This window comes from Anastrepha obliqua, chromosome 4 (assembly GCF_027943255.1).
Source record: "Anastrepha obliqua isolate idAnaObli1 chromosome 4, idAnaObli1_1.0, whole genome shotgun sequence".
Lineage (NCBI taxonomy): Eukaryota > Metazoa > Arthropoda > Insecta > Diptera > Tephritidae > Anastrepha > Anastrepha obliqua.
The window spans coordinates 34,849,504-34,874,490 of record NC_072895.1 but is presented as its reverse complement, the minus strand read 5'-3'; the positions used below and the strand labels follow the sequence as shown (position 1 = coordinate 34,874,490).

The window sequence follows — 24,987 nt, the reverse complement described above, 5'->3', positions numbered from 1 at the left end:
CATCGTGATCTTAAAGTACCCACAATAATATTGTAGAAGAAATAAGAAAATATGCCATATCACACAATACACGACTCCAATCGCACTCAAACACTCTTGTCACAGAAATAATTGCAAGTCCCAGAACCTTCACCAGACCCAAGAGAAAGTCAACAAAAGGCCTCATATCATAATAAATTAGTCTAAATTATTATTTATTATAAAATTAGTATACGGTTGCACCACCCTGTGTATTCCATGAATGAATTATAAATATATACATATGTATATTCTTTTAAATGAATTAAAACGCTTTGATATGAGCAATATTTTTGGCTTATTGTTTAAAAACTAGATCACAATAAAGAAATGGATTTACAAAAAAAATTTAATTTTAAAGCTGTACAGTTTTTTTAAAAGTAATTTAATGCCTCCCTCAATTTTGCTCTGATTGGCTTGAAACTTTGACATACCTATTACCTTCCAGAAAAAGTCCTATAAATCGCTCGGCTTTGCTCTGATTGGCTTGAAATTTCGACACGTAATCGCAGAGTCAGCCTTTCTAAATATGCAAAAAAGAGGTTGTCTGTAAAGTCGGTTTACTGACGATAGTTTAACGTGATAACGTCATAAGAAAATACTGATTGAATGGTTGCATTTTTCAAAAGAAAATTTTAATTTTATTTGTTTGATAGATATTTTGTATGGATATAGAGAATGAGTTAACATTAACATAACATAATATACTTTAACATAACATAACATAACATAACATAACATAACATAACATAACATAGCATAACATAACATAACATAACATAACATAACATAACATAACATATCATAACATAATATAACATAACATAACATAACATAACATAACATAACATAACATAACATAACATAACATAACATAACATAACATAACATAACATAACATAACATAACATGACATAACATAACATAACATAACATAACATAACATAACATAACATGACATAACATAACATGACATAACATAACATAACATAACATAACATAACATAACATAACATAACATAACATAACATAACATAACATAACATAACATAACATAACATAACATAACATAACATAACATAACATAACATAACATAACATAACATAGCATAACATAACATAACATAACATAACATAACATAACATAACATAACATAACATGACATAACATAACATGACATAACATAACATAACATAACATAACATAACATAACATAACATAACATAACATAACATAACATAACATAACATAACATAACATAACATGACATAACATAACATAACATGACATAACATAACATAACATACCATAGCATAACATAACATAACATAACATAACATAACATAACATAACATAACATAACATAACATAACATAACATAACAAAACATAACATAACATAACATAACTTACATAACATATAACATAACATAACATGCTGTTCAAGCAAGGTAACGACGCATGAGCAAGATAACGACGCATTTTTTGGTGCGTGCAGCCGGCTACATAGAATTATAAGACGTTGTCACGTCAAAAAATAATAATAACATTAAAACAACAGGTATTATTAACAAACTTGGTTTTATTTTAAATTCTTCAAGTAAATCAAATGAATAATAATCAATAAGAAGGCATATGCAAATACATGTACGTGAATTTATATATGTACATATGCGCATATACATACATATATACGCTCACTTAAGTAGGAGAGAGCAAGATGTCGAACATTACCGTTCGTTTGCTTTGTTCGTTCCGCGCTTTCGCTTGCAGTTCATTCAAGGTAACGACACATGAGCAAGGTAACACTAATGAGCAAGGTAACGACACATTTTTTCGTGCGTGCAGCCTGTTAAATCGAATTATAAGACGTTATCACGTCAAAATCATGAAAATCGGTTGTCAAACAATAAAACTGTCAAATCTCTTCGGAAACAGAGCTGTAACTCCCTCAATTTTGCTCTGATTGGCCTGAAACTTTGACATTTGCGAAATAAGAAAATCGGATGTATTTTGCTTATTAAATAGGTAGCAACTACGTTTAATAGCATGAACGACTGTGTCACACAACTATCGCACGCTATATGCACTACAATATTTTTTGAAGAAATTGGAATCTATAAAGACATTAAATACAAGGCTGCTGTAAAAACGCTTCGAACTTATTCCCAACCAATTTTTTTTTTTAATTTTTTTTTTTGCATGCGATATCATATAAACTACATGTTCGGAAGTTTTGTATATGCAAAAAATTTATTTTTAATAATTTATTTAAAAAATGGCAAATTAACGCTACAAAGCAAATTATTAGTTGTAATAAGAAAAGTTACTGCATGCCACTTTCTTATAGGTAAATTAACAATTATAATTAAATTAACATTAAACGCCATCTTGCGGTGCTTTCAACGTACATCCATATGTGCATATATAAATAAGGACACACATGTATGAGTAACATCATTGCTTCCGTTACAATTCGCCTACACGTCAATCGGTCATCAGCTTATTGTTTGATATCAGATATGCCCATAGCTCTAAGGTCGCCTTCAATGTCAGCTCTCCGTCGTTTTCTCGGCCTGACTTTGTTTCGAAGATCTTAAGATCTTTTTTATAGCTCTCTCGTTGCTTATTCGCAGAACGTGGCCGTACTATCGAATCCTTTGCGCTTTGATGTACCTAATTACATTTGCACCCCTGATAAGTGTGCCTAACTCGTCATTGTACCGTCTTCAAGGGTGTTAGGGTGATTAATATTGTGCCATCTGTACATATGGATTTTTTTATAAATAAGTGAAAAAATCTTTTAGACTTAGTATTATATTTACATCATTTTTGTTTGCAGCGTAACCAATTTTCAGTTTGACAAACAGTCCTGACCTCGGTTCTGTTCACGTCGTTTTTCAGTAGAATTAGTCAGGCACTAAATTTCTGATAACCTATCAGCATTTCCTCTCAAATAGATAACTATCAAAAAGGTAAAATAACACAAAATTTGCAATACTTATAAGTGTGTGTGTGTGTTTTTTTTTGTTTTCTTATTGTAGTTGCTTAAACTCCTACATGCCAGGAATTGACAAGAATAACACCAATTAATATATTTCCCCCTCATTTTATATTAAAAAAATAATATACAAATATTGAATCATTGCATACAATAGCCTCTACCTAATCGACACATTCTTTATTGAAGTACATATCTACATACAGTGACAAATTTACATAAATATAAAACACTTACGAATATAAAAATACATGCACAGATAGCCCAACAGAAATAAATCAACTAAAATTGCAACGACTACTTCGAAAGTCGAAAGTCGGATTATCTTAAATATCAGTTTCGGTGGACTCGCTGGATTCTGGCAATTGAACAAATTTCTGAAGGGTGACTAAGTCTTTGCTTTTTGATCTATTTTTTGCATGCCCCGCATGAACAGCCACTATTTCTTCAGAACATGATGCTACGCTTTCGGCATAGTTTTGTTTCGAATTAGATTTTCTAGGCTTTTTATCGATTGGGAATGATTGCTTTTGATTTACACTAAATGCACTTTGTTGTACGTCAGATTCGGTATCTAATGTGTGTGTGGAATGTGTGTGCACCTTCTCCTCAGGAACATTTTCTATACAGTCGAAGCTTTTCCGAAAATTGTAGTTACCTATTTAAAATAAGGAATTTTAAGCAAAATAGGTGATTTAAATAGTAATTTCTTACCCGTAGGTCCAAAAGCACTTTTGATTGCATTTCGTCCTCTGATTGTTTTTTTCCGAAGACTATTTCTAAGTAATGGGGGCCGTAGTTTTTTCCCATTTCCCGAAAAATGTTTTGCATGCCTGCTTTCTTTGGGATTTCCATAAGGAACTCGTATTGTAGGCGAAGGTGTATTATTCTCTGAGCTTCTATTATCCGAAATACAATTTTCGTGCATAGATTCTGTCAAAGATTCGTTCAAGTCAAAACAATTAGTATTTCCAATATTGCTCTCTGTATCCGAAAGATCTAATTTGTCCACCAGCTGGTCACCATCGTATTGTTCGTCCTGGTCAATTATTTCAATCTAAACGCAATTAGAAATGAATTAATTAAATCGGTATTTTTTCATCGCCTACTTTCTACAAACCTCTTCCGTAACCGACCCCCGAAGCATAATTTCTGGCCCACCTCCGTAAATGCCATAGAAAAATCTCCATAGAGGGGCATTCACCTGTGCATAATCCGATCCTGGGCGTACTTGTCGCAAAGGTGATGACTGAGCGGCATCTGTGATGAGGGCGATATTGGCATTAGAAATGGGACCAGGTTCCTTATGGGTAGCGCCACGGGCAAATTGCTGCCATTTTCGCAGCCACGGCATTGATATAGCATATATTGCGCCACAATCAAGTTCTACATCCATGCTAGTGAATTTTGTGAATATGCATAGTTCGTAGATCTGGCGTCTTTTTAAAGCTTCAGCTTGCCTTTTGCAGATTTCACATTCAAACAACATATTTATGGCAGGACCACCCCCAAATGTGCAATATAGAAAATCCCATAACGGCTGGGATATTGGTACAGCGATCTGATCCAGCAGAGCCATCTTTGACTGCAAAAGGCCACCGTGAGAACACAGTATTGTCCAGTTATTGATTGGTCCGGGTTCCGCAAATGTACTAAATCTAGTTAACCATTCACGTGCTACGAAAAATCGTATTTCTGCGGTATGTACAGGATTCAGTGCAGAAATTTCATTTGCCTTCGCTCGTATTAATTCCATTTGAGGATGGTGCTTTCTGTAAAAGATAACATACGCTTGACAGTTCTGCACAGCGCTTGGTGGTACTTCTGTGACGTGCTGATCATCATATTGATACCAACGATCTGTAACGGGATTCCGGGCAAAGCAGGTATAGTGACCACCACCAACCGTACCATGGTGGCAAATCACAGAAACCAAGTTGTAAGATGTGACTGTCGATTTGCAATCTTTATGCAAATATGGTTTCATATCGAAACCTTCAAGCGGGAAATGAACTGGCGAGGATATTTTTGAGCTATATGACAGATCGTGGCGGAACCGCTTCAAATGGATGCATAACACTTCGGGCAATTCCAAAATTTGTGAATATTTAATTCCAGTTCTTAGTTTATTGCACTTCTCACAACTATTATAAATGTATATTATTAATTAACACAAAAATGGGGTATTAGCATCGACACATACCTATACATATTGTCACCTTTGAGCTCGTCTGCACTGAAGAAGCTCGACATACAATCATATAACGTTACGGAGGGTCCCCATAGCCAAGAACGAAAAAGCTTCCAAAACCAGGAAAACCAACCATCTGTATTATTGGGTGCCAAAGTGTCTATTGAATTAAGACTTTGAGCACTTAAGCTGTGGGTTTGATGGAGCATATTTAAATAGTCTCGATTTGGAATGGGTAGCGAAAGATCTTGAAAAGTTTCTTCTCGTGTGGAAATCCGATCGCATGTGAGACATTGTACCGAGGAAAGCAATTTCCCATCAAATATATCACTTATAATTGAATGCACAACTGCTTGTGGCTGGGATGCGCTTGTATGTGTTTTTCGCGGTCTTCTACTGCGCTCTGTGCTACCTGAGTGTAACTGTCCCTTAAGTTGATTCGAATGTTGTGAAAGACTGCTATCACATGTCTCATACTCAGAGTCCGACACTGAACTAGACTGAGATACAGAGTCGGTGTCAAGCGGCTCTTCCGAAGTATGCATCTCAGCTAGTGCTACCTCAGCACTCGTTATTATCGGCAATGTAGGGCTATTTTCCTTCAACTCCTCATGCAATTGATCCATAAAACAGCGCAAGAATTCTTGTGTATCATGTTGCTGAAAGCCGCGAAACATTGGGTGGACACTTCTAATTCCATATAAAATTCCCCGAGGCGCAATGTAATCTTGAATTATATTTTAAAAAATTACAAATACTAAAGACTAACAATTCGCTTCGATACATACCTTTACCAACGCCATTCATGCACCATATGTCATTCATTAAACGCTGGTAACTTTTAGCCAGACCAACTTTATTGCGAATAGAGCTTTGTTCGACAATATGATCCACTAAGTCATTGCAATTGAGGAAGTAATGTGTCATAGGCTGGACATTACTTAGCGCTTGTAAAGCTGCATTCATGTAACAAGTGTTAGCGATATTTTGTAACCCAACCAACCCCGTAGAAAAATTTGACATCTCTTGATTATCTTCTCCCTCCTCATTGTTTCCATCACTGTTATCATTCTCATCCCTGGGCAAAGCAACCGCCGACCTAATTGCTGTTATGAAGGGATCTTCTATCAATGTTGGTTTCACATCAATGAAGATTTCCCGTTCACATAAGTAGCACCAAAGCCTCTGAGATGACATGTTCATATGGAGACAGTGGCAGTTATTAAGCTGAAAATGCTCTGTGCTATGGTCATTAGCTTGCTCGGAGCATCCTACGTGTAAACAGTTTTTTTGCAGACATATCCATAGATTAGGACCAGAATAATCGCAGTCCGCACACGTCTTCACCTGCTCCAAGTACCAGATATTTTGGGACCGTTAAAAGAAAGAATGATACTGCGAAAAGAGCTCACTTCTTTTTTACCTTTTCAAGCTTTTTTATCTCCAGCACGTGATGACTGCCAATATGAGGGCACATCCTGCTCCTTTTGTGTGCCATAGTTTAGAATAACAACTTGCCAATTTCCGAACGATACATGAAACCCAAGGCGAAATTCCTGGTGATTTTCGGAAATCTTCCTGCATGCAAGTGAACGTCCAATCAGAACAATGATGCCACATTTTATAATTAATCGTCATTGCTTCCAGAGTTTCTAAGTCTTCACATTTAAGGCCATTCTTTATCACACGTTAAATATATATTATGGGTATTCATCTAACCTCTTTAATACTTTGTAAAAGCCACGTAAACTTACGAGCTACAATTGGTTTAGCTTAAGGGCCTGCGAATCATTGTTCCAATCAAACATATATATGTGATTGTCTTTTTAGGATATTTTGTACATGTAAACAGGCGTTTATTCTAAAATACTAAAGAGTATCATGAATGGTCATAACAGGTCCACAAAAATGCATTTATGGGTTACATATTCATGTGTAATACAACGTTTTTTAATTTTCCTCTTGGCTAGCAAACAAATTCACCTCATAGGTGTCAAAAATTTACATTCTAGAGTACTTTTCTATCAATTGGAATATGCTTTATATGTAAAGTGCTTGTGCAGCAACACTGCATTTTCGATATTTAGTTATATTTTCTATGCTATTGTTGGAAAAATTTGCATACAAAGCGAAACGTTATAGAACATGACAAAATATCCGCCAAAAGCAACCTTTTTTAAAAAAGTGAAGTGAACTTTTTTCTAGAATTAGTAGAATTAAACAGACCGAAGGCAAAAGACGATGAATTGACTTTTTTGCACAGCCGACGAGAGAGTAAACAGCGTTCCGTCGACAGTCAGTCCAACATTAACAGAACGACCTATTTATTATTATTATTATTATTATTATTATTATTATTATTATTTAGAACGACCTAAATTTAAATCTGGCCAAGAATTATTAATTCTGCAGCATTCCCCAACAATTTTTGGAGAATGTTTTATGAATGAATGAAGAATGTTTTACAACAACAAGACGGAAAACAGCTGAACATTAAACCTGAGAATAAATTACATTCAAAATGTATTGAAAAGTTGGGTGCTGAGGTTAAACTTGATTTAAACGACAAATATTTTGCAATCTTAGTAGTCACTTCATTCTGATTTCTGGCATTTTTTACAACTGGCGTTTAATTGTAGTTGTTGTTGTTGTAGCAGCATAAACATTCACCATACTTACATACGGTGAATGCTGCTGGAGAGATAGTCCTTGGCCGTATATAAATCCGGGTCGTTTCGGTAACGTAGAACCGACTGTCGTGGAAACGTAGTAGTAGTATTAACGACCAGTTCCCCAGAGCACAAATAACTATTTTTTCCAAGCAAACTAAGCTTAAGCTAAACTAGGAACGAAAAACTGGCCCTAACCAAATTTTTACCTTTCTTCATATTATTTATCAATACTCAATGTCAACTAAGCAACATGAATCTCCGGGCAGAAAATGTATACAAATTTGGCTACTAATTTTATTAATTTTAAGTATGACTGTGTGAACGGGTAGATTAATTATTGCAATCTGATTTGACAACTTCGTATATGTCATAGCGGTAAGAGAATCAGGTTTGCCATATCTTCGATTTTATAATTCTTATTAATAAATAAATGTACATTTTTTTTTTAATAACTTTATTCGTTGTGGCATTATAGAACAGATATGACAGAAGATACAAAAACAAAACATTGAAGTGTAATGCAATCATTCATATTTTCTTAAGTTGAGTCAAGTTACGTCTGTACTAACTGAGTTTTAACTCATAGCAGATTGCTAGTTTGGAAAATCTACAAAGTGTAGACTTTGCTTTATTTATCCGGTCTGGCATCTTCTATAGCAAATGCATTTGGCACAGCCAGAGCCCATCGCATACAGATATTAGATCCAGTGAAGAATTCAGGAAACATTTCGATATTAATAAATAACATTCACTGAAGTGTGAATTGGCTCTATGAGTTTATATGGGGAAAACGACGATAAGTGTTTAGTTCCGTCAGAAAGTCCAGTTTTTTACTGGGCCAGCACAGACGTATACATAAGTTACAGTTGCGCATCCTCGAATTTGTTTGCTTTATTGCCGTTGATCCGCTATCGCATGAGTTAAAAAACCCTAATAAACTACAGTTCTCGCGATATATTGGTTAATTAATTGGATAAGGATCAGAATCGTAAGATAAAAACAGGGCCTTTGTAACATGCCTAGTTTTTGCATTTAATCCAAATGAGGTAAGCATTTCGTGCTGGCTGTGTGCCTGCGCCCGTTTTGCTACGTCTATTGTGCCTAAATAACACGCCAGCTGCGATAAAGATTGTTGAGTTAATTTGCGGATGCATTTTGACGAAAGTATGGCGTTTGGAGCATCAACAACATCAATTCAATCCATGAGCATTGGTGGCGGTAGTTCCTACGATGGGAAAATAGCTGGATTGTATGATTTGGAAGAAACATTGGGTTCTGGGCACTTTGCTGTAGTAAAATTGGCTCGACATGTATTTACAGGTGCTAAAGTAGCTGTTAAAGTAGTGGACAAGACAAAGTTGGATGACGTTTCTAAAGCTCATTTATTTCAAGAAGTGCGGTAATAAATCTTAAATATTAATCTTTAACTATGGAAATCATAAGATAATCGTCCATTTGTATCTTTTTATAGGTGCATGAAACTGGTGCAGCATCCAAATGTAGTACGACTATATGAGGTCATTGACACACCAACAAAACTCTACTTGGTGTTAGAATTGGGTGATGGTGGCGATCTATATGATTACATAATGAAACATGAAGGAGGCCTGAGCGAAGAATTTGCTCGAAAATACTTTAAACAAATATTAAGGGCTATCACCTATTGTCATCAACTGCATGTTGTTCACAGGTGAGCAATTCTATTTGATCTAAATCTGAAGGCATCACACCGTGCATACATATGAGTCTATGATTGACCAAAATGATTTTACAAGTTGTTGCACTGAATACAAGTTTATGAATCTTTGCAGATTCGCATTTTTTTCTCGTTTTACCTTCTAAAATAGTTTATACTCTCCTTGCAGAGACCTGAAACCAGAAAACGTAGTGTTTTTTGAAAAAATTGGTGTAGTTAAGTTGACTGACTTTGGATTTAGCAACAAGTTTTCCCCGGGTCAGAAGCTGGAAACTTTTTGCGGTAGTTTGGCTTATTCTGCACCAGAAATACTTTTAGGGGATTCTTATGATGCACCAGCAGTTGGTGAGTACTAAAAAGGAAATTGATAATGTCAAAGACTTTTATTCATATGACCTAAATTGTTTGTCTTTTTTAACAGATATATGGTCATTGGGCGTAATTCTATATATGCTAGTTTGTGGTCAACCACCTTTTGAAAAAGCTAATGATTCAGAGACGCTAACCATGATTATGGACTGCAAATATACGGTACCACCACAAATATCTCAGAACTGCAAACAGTTAATTAGCTCAATGCTAGTGCGTGACCCAAAAAATCGAGCTACGTTGGAACAGATCGCGGCGCACCCCTGGATAAATGAAATCTCTGAGTTTGATGCAACTGATAGTTTTCCATTGATAAGCCGACAGCAGCTCAGTGATGAAGATCATGCCTTCATTATACAGAAAATGATTAATGGAAATATCGCCTCAAAAGAAGAGATTTTGCAGTAAGTACGAGGGGATCTGTCCAGTTATTTTAACATTAAACTATCTACAATTCAATACAGGGCGTTAGATAAAAACAAGTACAATCACATCACGGCGACATATTTCCTTTTGGCAGAGCTAAAACTTCGGAAGCGTCGCGAAGAACAATATCCCAAAAAACACGCACCTATTCTCTTACCAGATGTGGTTACGACGAAGTATTACATAAAAAAGCATACCTATAAAAATTTCACGAAATATTGATTATTCGATTTTTCAGGTCTAACCTATCAGATATAAAGCACGGGCAGATACCAGATATCAAGATAAAATCTACAGATTCAAATAAAATCATATTGCCCATAAATATGGTAACCCGACCTGCAACCGAATCTAAGACGGTTAGTTCAATGTTAATGGTTTTTTTAAATTGAAAGCTAAAAAAATTCATATTTTTATGTAAATCTTGAATATAGGATAAACGTAGTAGAAAGTGTAGTATTGTTCGAGAAGAGGACGAAGACGAGTCGGGTTATGAGAACACAAATGATACCAATGAGTTACGTATAGCTGTTACACGGCGTGAATCAATATCAGATGGTCGTTTGAATTGTGTTGTGCAAGAGCGAACAAAATCAAACACTATAACGCAAATAGATGATCGTGAAAAAATGACTGCATCGGTTGATACTACTTTAGTCCATAAGCTTAACCAAATCGAAAATCATGCCGTCTGTGATACAAATGTGACAAAAGGCGCAGTAAATCATAGCACCGGTAAATTAGTAACAATGGATGACGCAGTGAGGGGAATGAAAGACCTCGAAATAGGGAAATTAAATCCCTTGCCAATGAGTAACAAAAACCCGGTACTGACTCATAGACGTAGCAAACTAAGCAAAATTCGAACACCATCATGCAGTAGCTCCGAGGCATCAGACGATGATACTAAGGCGCGCAGCAAGAAAAAAATGAATAAATTTGTTGGTGACACTCCAACAAGATTTCGCATGCATCGGCGAGATTCTCACGATGACTCAAGTGATTCGCAAGATCAGTCTTGTCCTCCATCTGGATCCCAAATACCACCGGGGCATTTAGTTGCCGGCAGTAACTCTAACGGGAGCGGCAAAAAAGAAAACCAAAAACACAGTAAAGAGGTAAATTAGCATATTTAAATGGCATTTTGTGGAAAAAATTATAAGGGATCATATAATTTGTATTTCATTCTTACCAAAGTAGCATAAATATAATACTAAGTTTAAATTTTAGCAACATAAAAACGATGACACGCGGAAAAACTGCAATTCGCATACTGAACGGCACAAGAAACAGCAAAAAGATGACAAGGAGAAAAATACTCGCATCGGTAATAGTTTAAAATCGGAATCGCTAATGTGTGGTACAGGGCGCCGTCGTGTTCGAGAGAGTCAGTCGCTGGATCGCATAACCGAGGCACAAGAATATGAATTTCGTCAAAAGTGTCTTACATCTGATCTGCAAATCGATCTAAGGAATTCGTTATTTAATCTTAATTCATTTACGGTTGCAGAAACTAAGGAAGAATATGACGAGGAAGCCGTTTCTATTGAATCAGACAAATTTAAAACCAATTGCATTTTCGCAGCAGACAACTCAATTCATATAAAACGTGGAAGCATTTGTGAATTGAATTCAATAGAAGATATTGACCTAATTCTAGAAGAAAAAAGTCTAACAAAAGCAATGCAAATTACTGGCTCAAAATGTTTTGTTACGATGAAGAAGATTCGTAAGCTAGGCAAATACTTTCCCGTAGTAAATTTTTCTTAATACCATATGTGTCAACAGAACAACTACTCACACAGAGGCAGAATTCATGAAAAATATAAATAGATATTTTAATTAAATTAATTCAAACCTTAAATTATAATCTAATATTCAATGCAATATTCTTAGTAATTATAAATAAATCGCAACAAAGTCACATGCATTAAGCACGTTCTAAACGTACTACAATAACTTGTCTCATTTTGTACTTATAAATTACATGAGTTTAGGAATAGCTTTGCTTTTCGATTCTCAGGAGATTGCGTTAATGCTTAAGAGTGAGTTCTTCAGTATAAGTTTAAGTGGCTGGTATTTTTAAGTAAAGTTTAAGCATTTACACTTAATTCAGATGGAAAGTGCCGAAAAACTGGCATTTTATCACACAGCTATTCAACTCAATAAAGACCAGTTTCTCAATTCAAATTTAAAGTAAGCTTAAATATGATATATACCACAGTCATTGTACAGATACACAAGTAAAACCTCCCAATTGGTCGTTAAAAAATGCTCATAGCTGAGATCACCTGATTCCAAAACAAAATTTCTCAATAAAAAGCATTATTATAGCTAAGAAATATATTAAAAATATTTTGTCTTGTAAAACTTTGAAGTTAAAGATTTTATTTTGTATTATTTTTTAGGGATATTTTATTGTTCTTAATGTTAGCATAAAAATTCTTATTTGGCATATGTAGCAGCCCCGCGCATACGCCCACGCACAAAGGCCTAGCACTCACTCTATTACACACCTAGAGTACCTGTCAAAACAAATATGAAGAATAAGAGTGTTTTAACCTGTAATTCTGTACAATGACCACAGTTGAACTCGTACTGAAAACTAAAAAAAATATTCAAATGTTTAGGACATCTGTAAGTACTTAAAGATAAACTCATAAAAATAAAAAAGAATTAATTTTACCTTTTTGGCAAAAGAACCTCACTAAATAAATAGATTGAACGGCGTTTAGGACCAACCTGAAATACTCTGAACTAGATTGGACATTCAAATAATAGTTTGGGCCCGGTTAACAAATCGGCATTCCACCAACTTTCCTCAAAAATGTATGGGAAATGTTTAATGTTAACACAGCCAAGTTTTGAACAATTGATACTAACTTATCATACCTGAGCAAGAACTTATCTATCTTATTCCTCCTACATTTACATTTCAGAGCGGAATAGACACTAAATAAGGAAAATATTCAATACAACAATTTTACAAAGACGAGATTCCACCATCCAGATTTGCTTTTTCGTTTAAGATAAGCTAAAAACCGGAGCACGCCACAACAATCCGTACAAAAAAAATTATCCGATTCTTCGTTACCTGTACTACGCGGATTTAAGACCCGTCGAGGGCTATAACAGCAAGTATCTTTCAAAATTTTTAGGGAATGTGTAACGTTGTTACAATAATAAAGTACATGGGATGCTAACAGTCACACATGTATGAATATATAATATAATAAAGAACTTAAACATGTTCAATAAGTAGAAGAGTACTAAATTCGATCCGGACCGAACTTAATATACTCGCGCACATTATAGTAAAGCTTAATTTGAACTATCAGTTAATTTTTGATTCAAACAAACTCATTGACAATGGGAGTTATGGCTTGTAACATCAGAGGGACGGACGGAAATTTAGTCTTAACACATAAAAAGTGAGGATAGTTTCCGATCACGATAATATTTAAGTCGAATTTAAAAAAGGCGATGAGCAATACGTGTACAAAGTTTGGGCGAGTTTATTACCGTCCATTTCTCTAAAATTTTACTTACGTCGTTTGAAGCCAGTCACTTATAGTTTATATATAATATATATATATAAATAACGCGCGTACACCCTTTTTGGGGGCACACCACAAATAGGAGGAGAACCTCGGACAATATAAAGGGTGGTTAAATTTCAAGGGGCGATGTTGATTTTGAATAAAATACAATTTTTTTAGGAAATTATTGTCATTTCTGTTTATTATGATAATATTGGTATGGAACAAAATATCGGTCAAATGCCGTCGCGGCCTCGGCGGCGCACCTCCATCCGATGGTCCAAATTTTCGATGACGCTGAGGCATAATTGAGGTTCTATGCCGTTAATGTGCCGAATTATCTCATTCTTTAGCTCTTGAATTGTTGCTGGCTTATCGACGTACACCTTTTCTTTCAAATAACCCCAAAGAAAGAAGTCCAACGGTGTCGTTGACGTTTAGGTGTGGTTCAAATTCAACATCGGCCCTTGAAATTTAACCACCCTTTATATCCATATACTATAAACGTATATAGATGGTTGTCAGTTCACCTGTTCTCAGGTTATAAAAAAGTTTCACGTTCCTATTAGAAACTTTAATAACGAATTTATTTTGAAGAATAAATAGTTTATATTTAGTTTTTTTTTTAGATATGATTCATTATAATGGTAGCTGACATGCTAAGTTTATGAAAAAACACTGTTCTTGTTGTAGCAGCAATAACATTCCCATAAATGTATGGGGTGTGCTGCTGAAGTGACAGTCCTTGGCCGTATATATAGTCAATCCGGGTCGTTCCGGTAACGAAAGGACACTGTAGTAGACAATATTGAAGTAAACAAACTATATTTTCTATATAGTTCACATAAATCTACAAACACTATCTTAAGTTTTGTACCTGTGCCCATCCTCTTAAATAAGTATTGTACACATATGTATATAGGTACGTATATCATCATTTGAGATGGCTGATTTCGGCGTGTCCACTGCGGTCTCCACTAATCAACAAAATTCTTCGTATACAAACCATGTTTTAATATAAATTGTACATTCCTTAATAATTTCACTATTATTCAACTCGAAGTCAATCAACGCACTACACCACAAATTATTTCGTGCCTTTTTTAAATTATTTCCTCGTTATAAATTAGCCGGTGTGCTCAAAGTGGTATCTATTTTCGAGATTTTGTACTAATGTTCTTTGACAAATATCAGGGTTGATCTGCAATGTACTGTTCTACACTTTTGTGCACGTAACGAACACAGCTACAATAAATAGTCTGGTAACATAAATAGCTATATGTCAAATTAGGAGCAACACAATCGAGTGAAAAATAAAAGTTATATTTTCACGGTCTGCGAAAATAATTATTTTTCCAACTAATTTGTTGTCCGTAGCGCGTATTTCACGCGTATAAGGATCGGCTCAAAGATACTACTAGCAAATATGTTACGTGTATATTTAAGGAAGTCACATCGGTAAGAAAAGAGTATAGGGGAGATTATGAAACAGGCATCTGATATTTAGTGTGAATGTCGTCATCGTGTATTAATTTTTTATAATTCTTACTATGTCCTCAGGGAAACCGCCCAACGTGCCACATACCTCTGCACAAAAGTCATATGCTCCAATCATTCCACGCTATGTAACAAAGCTGTACGTCGACCGCCGTACGACGAATATGGTCGACAAGCACAAGGTCAACAACGTGCTCCTGTTGACTTTCTTAGCCCTCAACAGTACGGTAGATATGGTTGGTATGTCCCGCCGTCGCGCAAGTACGGCATGTTAGTGGTCCGCATTTTACGAGGAGCTTTAAAACTTCGATACATTGTACTTGGTGGAGCTATCGGTGGAGGGGTGTCGCTGAGTAAAGTTAGTATAAATGAACGAAAATTATTACACTTTATATACTTAAATATGTTTATTTTTATTTATTATAGAAATATGAAGAATGGAAAGATGGTCTGCCAGATATGAAGTGGTTGGAAGATGTCTTACCGCAAGGTGATAGGTGGAGTAATTTTTCAAAAAAATTGATAGAAGTTGGCAGTGTAATGAAGGATGTTGTTCAAATAGGTAAGAAGTGCAAAGAGGTGCGGCTTAGATTTTCTCTCACTTTAAGGGCTTGGGAGGGTAATAAAATATTCCATTAGCCGTTATTTAAATTTTTTACATATTCGATTGAGCATAACTAACTAATTTCCACATTCTATTGAACCTGATGTGCATTACTAAAAGTAATGATTTTCATAAGTAATTTATGTGGGTTTGTCTTCGTATTTAGATCCTAAACTAAAGGAACTCGGGGAAGAGAAGATATCAGAATGGAAAGTGTGGTTCGATAATCGTCTGGATGATGCAATAGAAGCCGCGGATTATCAAGGCAGCAATGCTAGTATCACTGAATGTAGGTCCATTTTCAAAAATTATATATAATATTAAAGTGAGAGAATTTCAAAAGCATCACAACTATATAAAGACACATTTTTTCAAAGTTAAGTAATTTCTTTTCAAATTATTTCTCTTAATTAGCTAAAGATGATATTAAATCCAAATCAACTGTATCGGCCTTGGGCCTATCGAAAGACGAAAGCCGTAAAAAGTATGGTGAGTGCGAAACTTTCACATCTATTATCTTAATCTTGATCTTGAATCATTACTTAGTCAAATATTTGTTTCAGAAAATTTGCAAACGCAAGTAGAAACACTGCAAACTGAGATTATGAACGTGCAAATTAAATACCAGAAAGAATTGGAAAAAATGGAACGGGAAAATCGAGAATTGAGACAACAGTACTTAATACTCAAAGCCAATAAAAAAACAACAGCTAAAAAAATCAAAAAGTCGCTGATAGATATGTATTCAGAGGTGCTTGATGAACTTTCAGGCTACGACACAAGTTACTCAATGGCGGATCATTTGCCACGCGTTGTTGTTGTTGGCGATCAAAGTAGTGGCAAAACTTCTGTATTGGAATCCATTGCGAAAGCACGCATATTTCCGCGAGGCAGCGGAGAAATGATGACGCGCGCACCAGTAAAAGTAACACTCGCAGAAGGGCCATATCACGTAGCCCAATTTCGTGACTCTGATCGTGAATATGAATTGAATAAGGAATCTGACCTATCAGAGCTACGGCGAGAAGTTGAATTACGAATGCGTGCTTCTGTCCGTGGTGGGAAAACCGTCAGCAATGAAGTAATTTCGATGACAGTAAAAGGTCCTGGTTTGCAAAGAATGGTTTTGGTAGATTTGCCTGGAATAATATCGGTATGTTATACATAAAAATTGCTAAAAACAAAACAACAACAATTAAAAATATACTTCTATTTTTAATGTTTGTTTTTGCATAGACAATGACTGTTGACATGGCGGCTGATACAAAGGATTCAATACATCAAATGACCAAACATTACATGAGCAATCCGAATGCAATTATTCTATGCATTCAAGACGGTTCAGTAGATGCCGAACGAAGTAATGTGACAGATCTCGTGATGCAGTGTGATCCACTAGGACGACGCACCATTTTTGTGCTAACCAAAGTGGATTTGGCGGAAGAGCTTGCTGATCCTGACAGGGTAAGTAATTTACTGTGATGGCTGCAACACATTGTAATTACATTACGGCAACATTGTTAAATAGATTCGAAAGATTCTTTCGGGCAAATTATTCCCTATGAAAGCACTAGGCTACTACGCGGTTGTGACTGGGCGCGGTCGCAAAGATGACAGCATTGAAGCCATCAGGCAATACGAAGAAGACTTTTTTAAAAACTCGAAACTTTTCCAGTAAGTAATTACTTTTAACACAGTTTCTCACAATCTAAAATGGACATTTTTTAGTCGGCGAGGTGTTATAATGCCGCATCAAGTGACTAGCCGAAATCTAAGTTTAGCTGTATCTGATCGATTTTGGAAAATGGTGCGTGAGACAATAGAACAACAAGCCGATGCATTTAAAGCTACCAGATTTAATTTGGAAACTGAATGGAAAAATAATTTCCCTCGGTAAACGAAATCTTATTTATTTGTTGAAAATTGCTAATTTAAATAAGAAATTAATACATGCAGACTTCGAGAATCGGGAAGAGATGAATTGTTCGACAAGGCTAAGGGCGAAATCTTGGATGAAGTGATCACGCTTTCACAAATATCAGCTAAAAAATGGGAAGAGGCCCTGACGGAAAAGCTGTGGGACAAGCTATCTAATTACGTTTTTGAGAATATTTACCTGCCGGCCGCACAGTCAGGTTCTCAAAGTAATATTATGTAAATATAAAGTAGAAATTATTGTAGCCGAGTTCGCCACTCTCTTTTCCATTGCTATGCATTTTAACAAATTGTCTAGAAGAAAGAGTAATTAATTATTGTTATTAAATAGGCATTCAAACGGGCGCGTATAAGTTTGGATCGTTCTGCATACTAGTAAATAACATACAGAAATACACCTCATTTGCATACTTAACTATTCTGCACATTTTACAAAGTGATTAACTGCATTAAATGCTGAAATATGCTTGAAGATATTAAAATATTCATACATTTTTTGTTCTTCATATGTTTCATTTTATTATATTGACGATACATTTTTTACAGACTCCTTCAATACGATGGTGGATATAAAGCTGCGGCAATGGGCAGAGCAAGCTTTGCCAGCCAAATCGGTGGAAGCAGGTACGTTGTATAAACAATTCAAAAGTACGTGTCTTGTAATAGTTTTATGTTATCACAGGCTGGGAGGCTCTTCAAAATGAATTCATAAATTTGATGGAAAAGGCGAAAAAGTCACCGGACCATGATGACATATTTGATAACCTCAAAGGAGCAGTGGTAGACGAAGCCACTCGTCGACATTCATGGGAAGATAAGGCCATCGATATGCTGCGAGTTATACAGCTTAACACATTGGAAGATAGGTTCGTTCATGATAAAACTGAGTGGGACCAAGCTGTAAAATTCCTAGAAACTTCTGTAAAGGCTAAACTTGCACAGACTGAAGAGACCTTGAATGAAATGCTGGGTCCGGGGCAATTTACGCGCATGACGCACTGGAAATCGCTAACAGAAGATCAATCTAAACGTCGTTACGTTAAAACTGAGCTGGACAAAGTACTGAGAAATGACGATGTTAGTTTTCATATGCATTTTATGACATACATGGAATTTTTATACCTACCATTTTTTCTGATTTTAAACTATAGAAACACTTACCCACTTTGTCCTATGACGAATTAACGACAGTTCGGAAAAACTTGCAGCGTGATGGCGTTGAAGTCGATACCGATTATATTCGGCAAACGTGGTTTCCCATTTATAGGAGGTATAATTTGTATAAGAAAATCATTTTGTTATATAGAATAAGTGAATTGAATTTTCTTACCAATTTTTTTTTAAACTATTTTGCGATGCTCTTAAACTTACAGACACTTCCTCAAACAGGCACTTCATCGTGCAAACGACTGTCGTAAGGCTTACTATCTATACAGTCAGCAGGGTGCAGAATGTGAGGTAAGAATTACAGAGATGTATAACTTTCATTCCGATAGCCTTTGCTGCTAGTTTGCATTGGTTCTTATATTTCATGCAAATAAATAGGTAAAATACAATTTTATTCGTTGTTCTTGTTTTTTTTTCAGATAAGTTGTAGCGATGTTGTGCTTTTCTGGCGCATTCAACAAGTGATTAAAGTTACTTCGAATGCATTAAGACAGCAAGTCATCAACCGCGAGGCGCGTCGCTTAGACAAAGAAATAAAAGAAGTCTTAGACGAGTTTAGTGATGATGAAGAGAAAAAGTCGCAGTTATTAACTGGAAAGCGTGTCACACTCGCAGAGGAATTAAGTACGTTCTTTGAATTGACATCGCGTTTATAAGTGTTTATTACAATTGCGCTAAACTTTTCTATTTTTCTATTTCAAGTTAAAGTCCGGCACATACAAGAGAAATTAGAGGAGTTCATCAACTCTCTTAATCAAGAAAAGTAACAATTCATCGCAGTCGTAGATCTCTAGTCGTAAATTCGAACTCATTGAAATAACTCCAGGATTCTGACGAAAAAATTTCAGTTAATATTGATTCGTTCACCATTGTGATTTATTTATTTATAATTCCGCTTGATTGTTAAAGCGTGAGAGAAATGAGTAAGTGCGTGTTGGTAAGCTTCAAAAAATATAATTTGATGCCTTAACTGATGTTGAAAATAAAAAGAAAAGTATGACAAACACTTTAATTTTGTTTACCATTCAGTGCCTCTTTTCTTGCCGTAATGTAGTACATTTTGAAATGTAGCAAAAGTATGTTCTGTAATCTTACGAGATATGCAGGCCTATTCTGCATTCTGATTCGTTTTGAAAAGCAAAACGAAACTCATTCTGACGCGTTTTCGTGGTCCAAGTGAGCTCGAAAATTTCGAAATCATTTCATTTACATATATTTGATTTGAATTCGACAATCAGTTGAAACAGCTGTTGTAAGTTAATTATGTTTCAAGAAAATAAAATTTAAATTTAAAAATGCCAGTACTAATGATTTTTGGTTATGTCGAGGTAAAGATTCATGTGGGTATATTACGATAGTTGTACTTGAAGCAAGTTCAGACTTCAACGTTTATTACGTTTATTAAATTTTAGGTTGATAGAGTCTTAAGATAAAATTTGTCTGGCTATAGATTAGATTAAGATTTATTGGAGATTTGCACTTCGACCTCATGGGTTTTTGTGCCCTCTAGACATCACAGTGCCTCAGCCAGACCCAGTTCCCTTATTAAACTTAAGATAGTGCTGGGTTGGTCTGAGCGTATGACCGATTTGACCGGCTGCAAATGACCGAGATGCCTTAACCATCTCCGCGCTATAGCGCTGTATTCAAGGAAAGGGTGCATTGGAGTCTGTGGACCATATCCCGATCATGTGCAGATGACTGCGCAGCAGTGATGGTAAATGGTTTTTTGAAATATCCCTACACAGCCCAAAAAAATTCCCTACTTTTCCCTACGCTTACAACAAATTTTCCCTACGAAAATCCCTACATTTTTTTCTCTTGTGTTTACATTATAATGAGGTAATTGCAACGTCAAAATTGAATTGTTTGCTTAAGATTTTTTAAAAATTCCGTACAGAGCTTCTGTAGTGCAATCAGTTCTTATTGGAATTAGATCCAGCAGCTTAACCACAAGCCGCTCGCTTTCCTCGTCGAAAAATCTCATCATGAGACACATATGCTTATTGAGTCCAATGTCTGTGCTCTCTTCGATCATTATGGAAAATTTGTTTACTTTTAATTTCTTAACTAAATTGTTTTTTTCTTCTTTTGCCAATTCATTTTTTATTATGCTGGTGCACTTTTTTCTTCCAAGCTCAGATTTTTTTATTATTTCAGAATCGGGCACGATTTCTTTTAAGAGTGGGATTAAATGGTCCACCACTTGAGCGCAACATTATGCTCAGCGAAGAATATGCTAAGTCTTATTTCGAAATTTCTGGAGCCATTTGGTTTACTCGCTTTATCTAAAAAAAGCTGTTTATTTTATATGCCTTTGTAATTGCCTTAATATTTTTTGGTGCATTTTTGTTTCTGCGTGCTTCTGTAAATCAGACTTGCCACAGTTTAGAACTTTGCATTTGAATGGATCGTTAGCCACAGCTTCAAACTAGCCACTAAAATTTCGTCGTCAAGCCACTTATTATTGAACTTTTGTTTCCGATACTTGCATTGTTTTTCCTGGTGTTCCTCCGAAGAGCTCATTTCTGTAAAATATTTGTATTTTAAATATAAAAAAAGCTAAAACTAAAATAATTGCAAACTTACTTGAAAAGTGAAAAGCACCAGAAAACGTGGGACAACTAACAATTTTCGCGCAAAGAAAAAATCGTGCTAGCGTTAACGAAGTAAAAAAAGGCAATGCTGCCGTATTAACGCTTTTAAAAGTAAGCTGCCATAAGGAAAAGAAGTCTGGCATGAAATCTTACTGCGGTTTTTTTTTTATTTTAAATGAACTTTTTTAAATTTACCCCGCTATTTTTAAATTTTTTCTGTCCTTCTTGAAAATTCCCTACATTTACAGAATTTAAAAAAAATCTGTCCTTCTTTTCCCTACACCCACATTTTTCGACAAAAATCCCTACATGTAGGGAATTTTCCCTACATTTACCATCACTGCTGCGCAGTCTGCAATGGCCTATGAGAATGCCCGTGAGCATTCTCAGTTTATCCTTGGGGAGAGTTATGAGTTTTTAAACCTCTTTTAATTGTATGGACTTTCTTCTGCTTACTAAAAGCTGCCCAATCAATTCCGAAATAAAAATACGAAAATGGAATTGGATTGGATTTGCCAAAATGACTTTTAGCTTTGTGTGCATTTCAATAAATACAAAACCACCAGACATGAAAAAGAGCAATTCTCGCCCAACGCTTTTGTCATTGTTTGGTTTTCATGAAAATCTTGTTACAATCAGCAGCTATACACCAAAAAAGAATAAGTATAGTGGTTAATTTACTTTCCGCCGTTCATTATACCAAAGATTGTGAAAGCGAAGCAAAAAACATCGTCCATTATTTATTATAATGCACACAAAGCTGGCGCCGATTGCATGTGTTAAATGGTCACAAACTTCACATCAAAATGGCCAACAAGTCGATGGACCTTTGCTTTCTTTTGCAACATGTTGGATGTCATGGCATTGGCAACGTTTTGTATTTGCAAGGAAGTTGATGGGCTGCGAGACGAATTTTTTTTACTACTTTATCGAACACATTGGTCCTTGCAAACATCGAAAATCGTATGAACAATCCAGCCGTTGTTTCTCAATGCACTACTCGTTTGGCTATGGAATCATTTTTCAACAAACCAAATACTATCCCAAACAATTTTCTAATAGCGGTCGCCACTCGGCAGGCGATGGCAAACCTCCGAGTGTATTCTTGCCATGAAAAACCTCCTCATAGAAAATATCTGCTGTTCGGAGTCGGCTTGAAACTGTAGGTCCCTCCATTTGTGGGACAACAACAAGACGCACGCCGCAAATTGGAGGAAAAGCTCGGCCAAACCCCTAAAAAGTGTGTAAGCGCCAATTATATATAAATATATGTACATAATTAATATCCCTGGGAATATTGTAGTCAACCAACCAATCGGAGCCGATACACTCAGCAGCATTCAAAAATCTCTTATACATGCTTTGCTTGCCTCCCCCAATCTATAAATAAATATAATTTCATATTTTACAATAAATTTCATTGTAACAACTTTTTCCTTCAACCTTCTTCGAAATGAGTCAACATAAAGAACGATACGAACAAATCCTTTTTTCACAAAACAAAATTTTTTCAGCGATTCGTTTTGCTTCTATAGGTAGCTCAATGCATGCTAAAAAGGAAAGAAATAAAAAATATTATATACAGTAGGTTCTGTTTTTATGCGGCTTTTTTTTATGCGGTTTTGAAATAGTGCGGTTTTTTTTTTTAAATTACAAAATGCACTATCGTCGACACTATCGGGAATTGTACATATCGCACCCTAAATACAAAAGGGTCACAACTCAAAATACTAAGATTTTCAGGAGAGACGAAAAACGTTTTTGGTGAAAAATATTGTAATATTTAAAAAAAATATTGTTCCATCATGAGAATATACAACATTGAAGAAGGTTCTACTATATTTTTTTCAATTTTATATTATGTTTGCGAAAATAAAACAAAATTTTGATTTATGACTCTTTAACTGAAATTTTTTCGATTAACTAGTGATATTATCTTAAGTTGTGCCTTTTTACTGATAAAATGTTTTAATTTTATAAGTTTCCTAACCTAATTGAACTCACTTTTCACAACTAAAGAGGCACAATGCAAAATAATATACCACGAAATTTATCACTTTTTACAGTTATAGAGGCAGAACTCAAAATAAAACTCTTTATGTGTAATAAAAGTAATCAGCTGTTCTTGAGCCCATTAACGCAACTAAAAATAATTCTCTTTAGTTGATCGTGCAAAAGCAACACACTTGACATAAAAATAGACATAACTGTATTTTTCCAGTTAAAGAAGATAATATAGTTATGTGAACGAAATATTTGCAGTAGTTAGAAATGTGTACTCTGAATTAATTTATGCAAAAAACTCAGTTTTGGAAAATTTTGAGTTGTGACCCTTTTGTATTTAGGGTGCGATATAAACAAGATTCTAAACCAGCTAAGCAAAAACTCATCACAGATTCATGCGGTCTGTGGAACGTATCTATAGTTATAATATGGGACTAGTGCCCTTTTTTATGCGATTTTATTACATTATTTCAGATTTATGCGGTTTTAGCATTTGAAACGTATCTATAGTTTTACTATAGAACTAGTAACTTTTTTTATGCTGTTTCTTGCGGAACGCATCTACCGCATAAAAACAGAACCTATGTATACATATGCACCTGCGATACTTAAAAATGAATTATAAATGTGACGCATTTGTCACATATTCCCATAAATTCAAATAAAACAATAATCATCATCATCATCATTCCTTCATCTCCGTTGCGGAGCATAGGTCCAAAGTAAAATTTTTCCATTTTGTGCGATTCCCAGATATATTTTTCACTTGCTGCCAGGTCATTGTTTCGTCCACGGCTTTGTATTCCCCTAGGTCTACCTCTTCTGCGCTGTCCTTGGGGGTTCCTGTTCAGCGCTTGTCTGCTGATTTCAGTGCCACCTTTCCGTAGGGTATGGCCAAGCCGTCTCCATTTACGTTGTCTTATTTCAGTTGCGATTGGTTTTTGATAGTACTCGTATCGTCGATGCAATTCGGTGTTAGATATCCACTTGTCTGGCCACCAGATACGTACATAGAATGCGGTTCACGAAAATAAAACAATGCATGTAAATATTATTCATAGGAATTTAGCCAATCCCGAGGTGGTCAACCGCAGATGTAACTTTTTAAATCCTCTATCGTCCTGTTCGAGGATTCTTTTTTAAAGGTTATATCCATAAATCGATAGAAAATTAAATTTTAGGAAGCTACTTGGAGGCTCAAGCCGTTAGCTGTGCTAGAAATATGTTAAATTAAAGTCCAAGATCAAAAAAAGTATGGCCTGGGTGCCCAA

General features: G+C 35.4%; 3 protein-coding genes across 7 annotated transcripts; 2 read left to right on the top strand and 1 right to left on the bottom strand.

Moving 5' to 3' along the window:
* Window positions 1-3,155: 3,155 nt before the first annotated feature.
* Window positions 3,156-6,852, bottom strand: LOC129245455 (ubiquitin carboxyl-terminal hydrolase 20). Its single transcript, XM_054883632.1, has 6 exons — window positions 6,634-6,852; window positions 5,999-6,557; window positions 5,223-5,937; window positions 4,140-5,163; window positions 3,734-4,076; window positions 3,156-3,677 (listed from the first exon to the last, which is right to left on the bottom strand). The coding sequence occupies exons 1-6, from the start codon at window positions 6,706-6,708 to the stop codon at window positions 3,346-3,348; spliced, it is 3,048 nt and encodes a 1,015-aa protein (XP_054739607.1). The 5' UTR covers window positions 6,709-6,852; the 3' UTR covers window positions 3,156-3,345.
* A 1,678-nt stretch (window positions 6,853-8,530) lies between these two features.
* Window positions 8,531-12,326, top strand: LOC129245454 (SNF-related serine/threonine-protein kinase). 2 transcript variants are annotated; one of them, XM_054883630.1, is made up of 9 exons: window positions 8,532-8,870; window positions 9,203-9,281; window positions 9,354-9,572; window positions 9,748-9,923; window positions 10,000-10,351; window positions 10,412-10,549; window positions 10,612-10,732; window positions 10,808-11,491; window positions 11,604-12,326. In XM_054883630.1, the coding sequence occupies exons 3-9, from the start codon at window positions 9,358-9,360 to the stop codon at window positions 12,141-12,143; spliced, it is 2,226 nt and encodes a 741-aa protein (XP_054739605.1). In that variant the 5' UTR covers window positions 8,532-8,870; window positions 9,203-9,281; window positions 9,354-9,357; the 3' UTR covers window positions 12,144-12,326. The 2 variants fall into 2 exon arrangements, with proteins under 2 accessions (XP_054739604.1, XP_054739605.1); XM_054883629.1 differs by having other exon boundaries at window positions 8,531-9,281.
* Window positions 12,327-15,184: 2,858 nt separating this feature from the next.
* LOC129245451 (dynamin-like 120 kDa protein, mitochondrial) lies at window positions 15,185-20,121 on the top strand. 4 transcript variants are annotated; one of them, XM_054883625.1, is made up of 16 exons: window positions 15,185-15,370; window positions 15,473-15,767; window positions 15,836-15,971; window positions 16,180-16,302; window positions 16,428-16,502; window positions 16,577-17,166; window positions 17,250-17,477; window positions 17,542-17,687; window positions 17,742-17,906; window positions 17,970-18,148; window positions 18,495-18,572; window positions 18,631-19,025; window positions 19,100-19,218; window positions 19,322-19,406; window positions 19,535-19,739; window positions 19,818-20,121. In XM_054883625.1, exons 1-16 carry the CDS (start codon window positions 15,339-15,341, stop codon window positions 19,880-19,882), a joined length of 2,916 nt encoding a protein of 971 aa, XP_054739600.1. In that variant the 5' UTR covers window positions 15,185-15,338; the 3' UTR covers window positions 19,883-20,121. The 4 variants fall into 4 exon arrangements, with proteins under 4 accessions (XP_054739600.1, XP_054739599.1, XP_054739602.1 ...); XM_054883624.1 differs by having other exon boundaries at window positions 17,970-18,157; XM_054883627.1 differs by lacking the exon at window positions 16,180-16,302.
* Window positions 20,122-24,987: the final 4,866 nt, after the last annotated feature.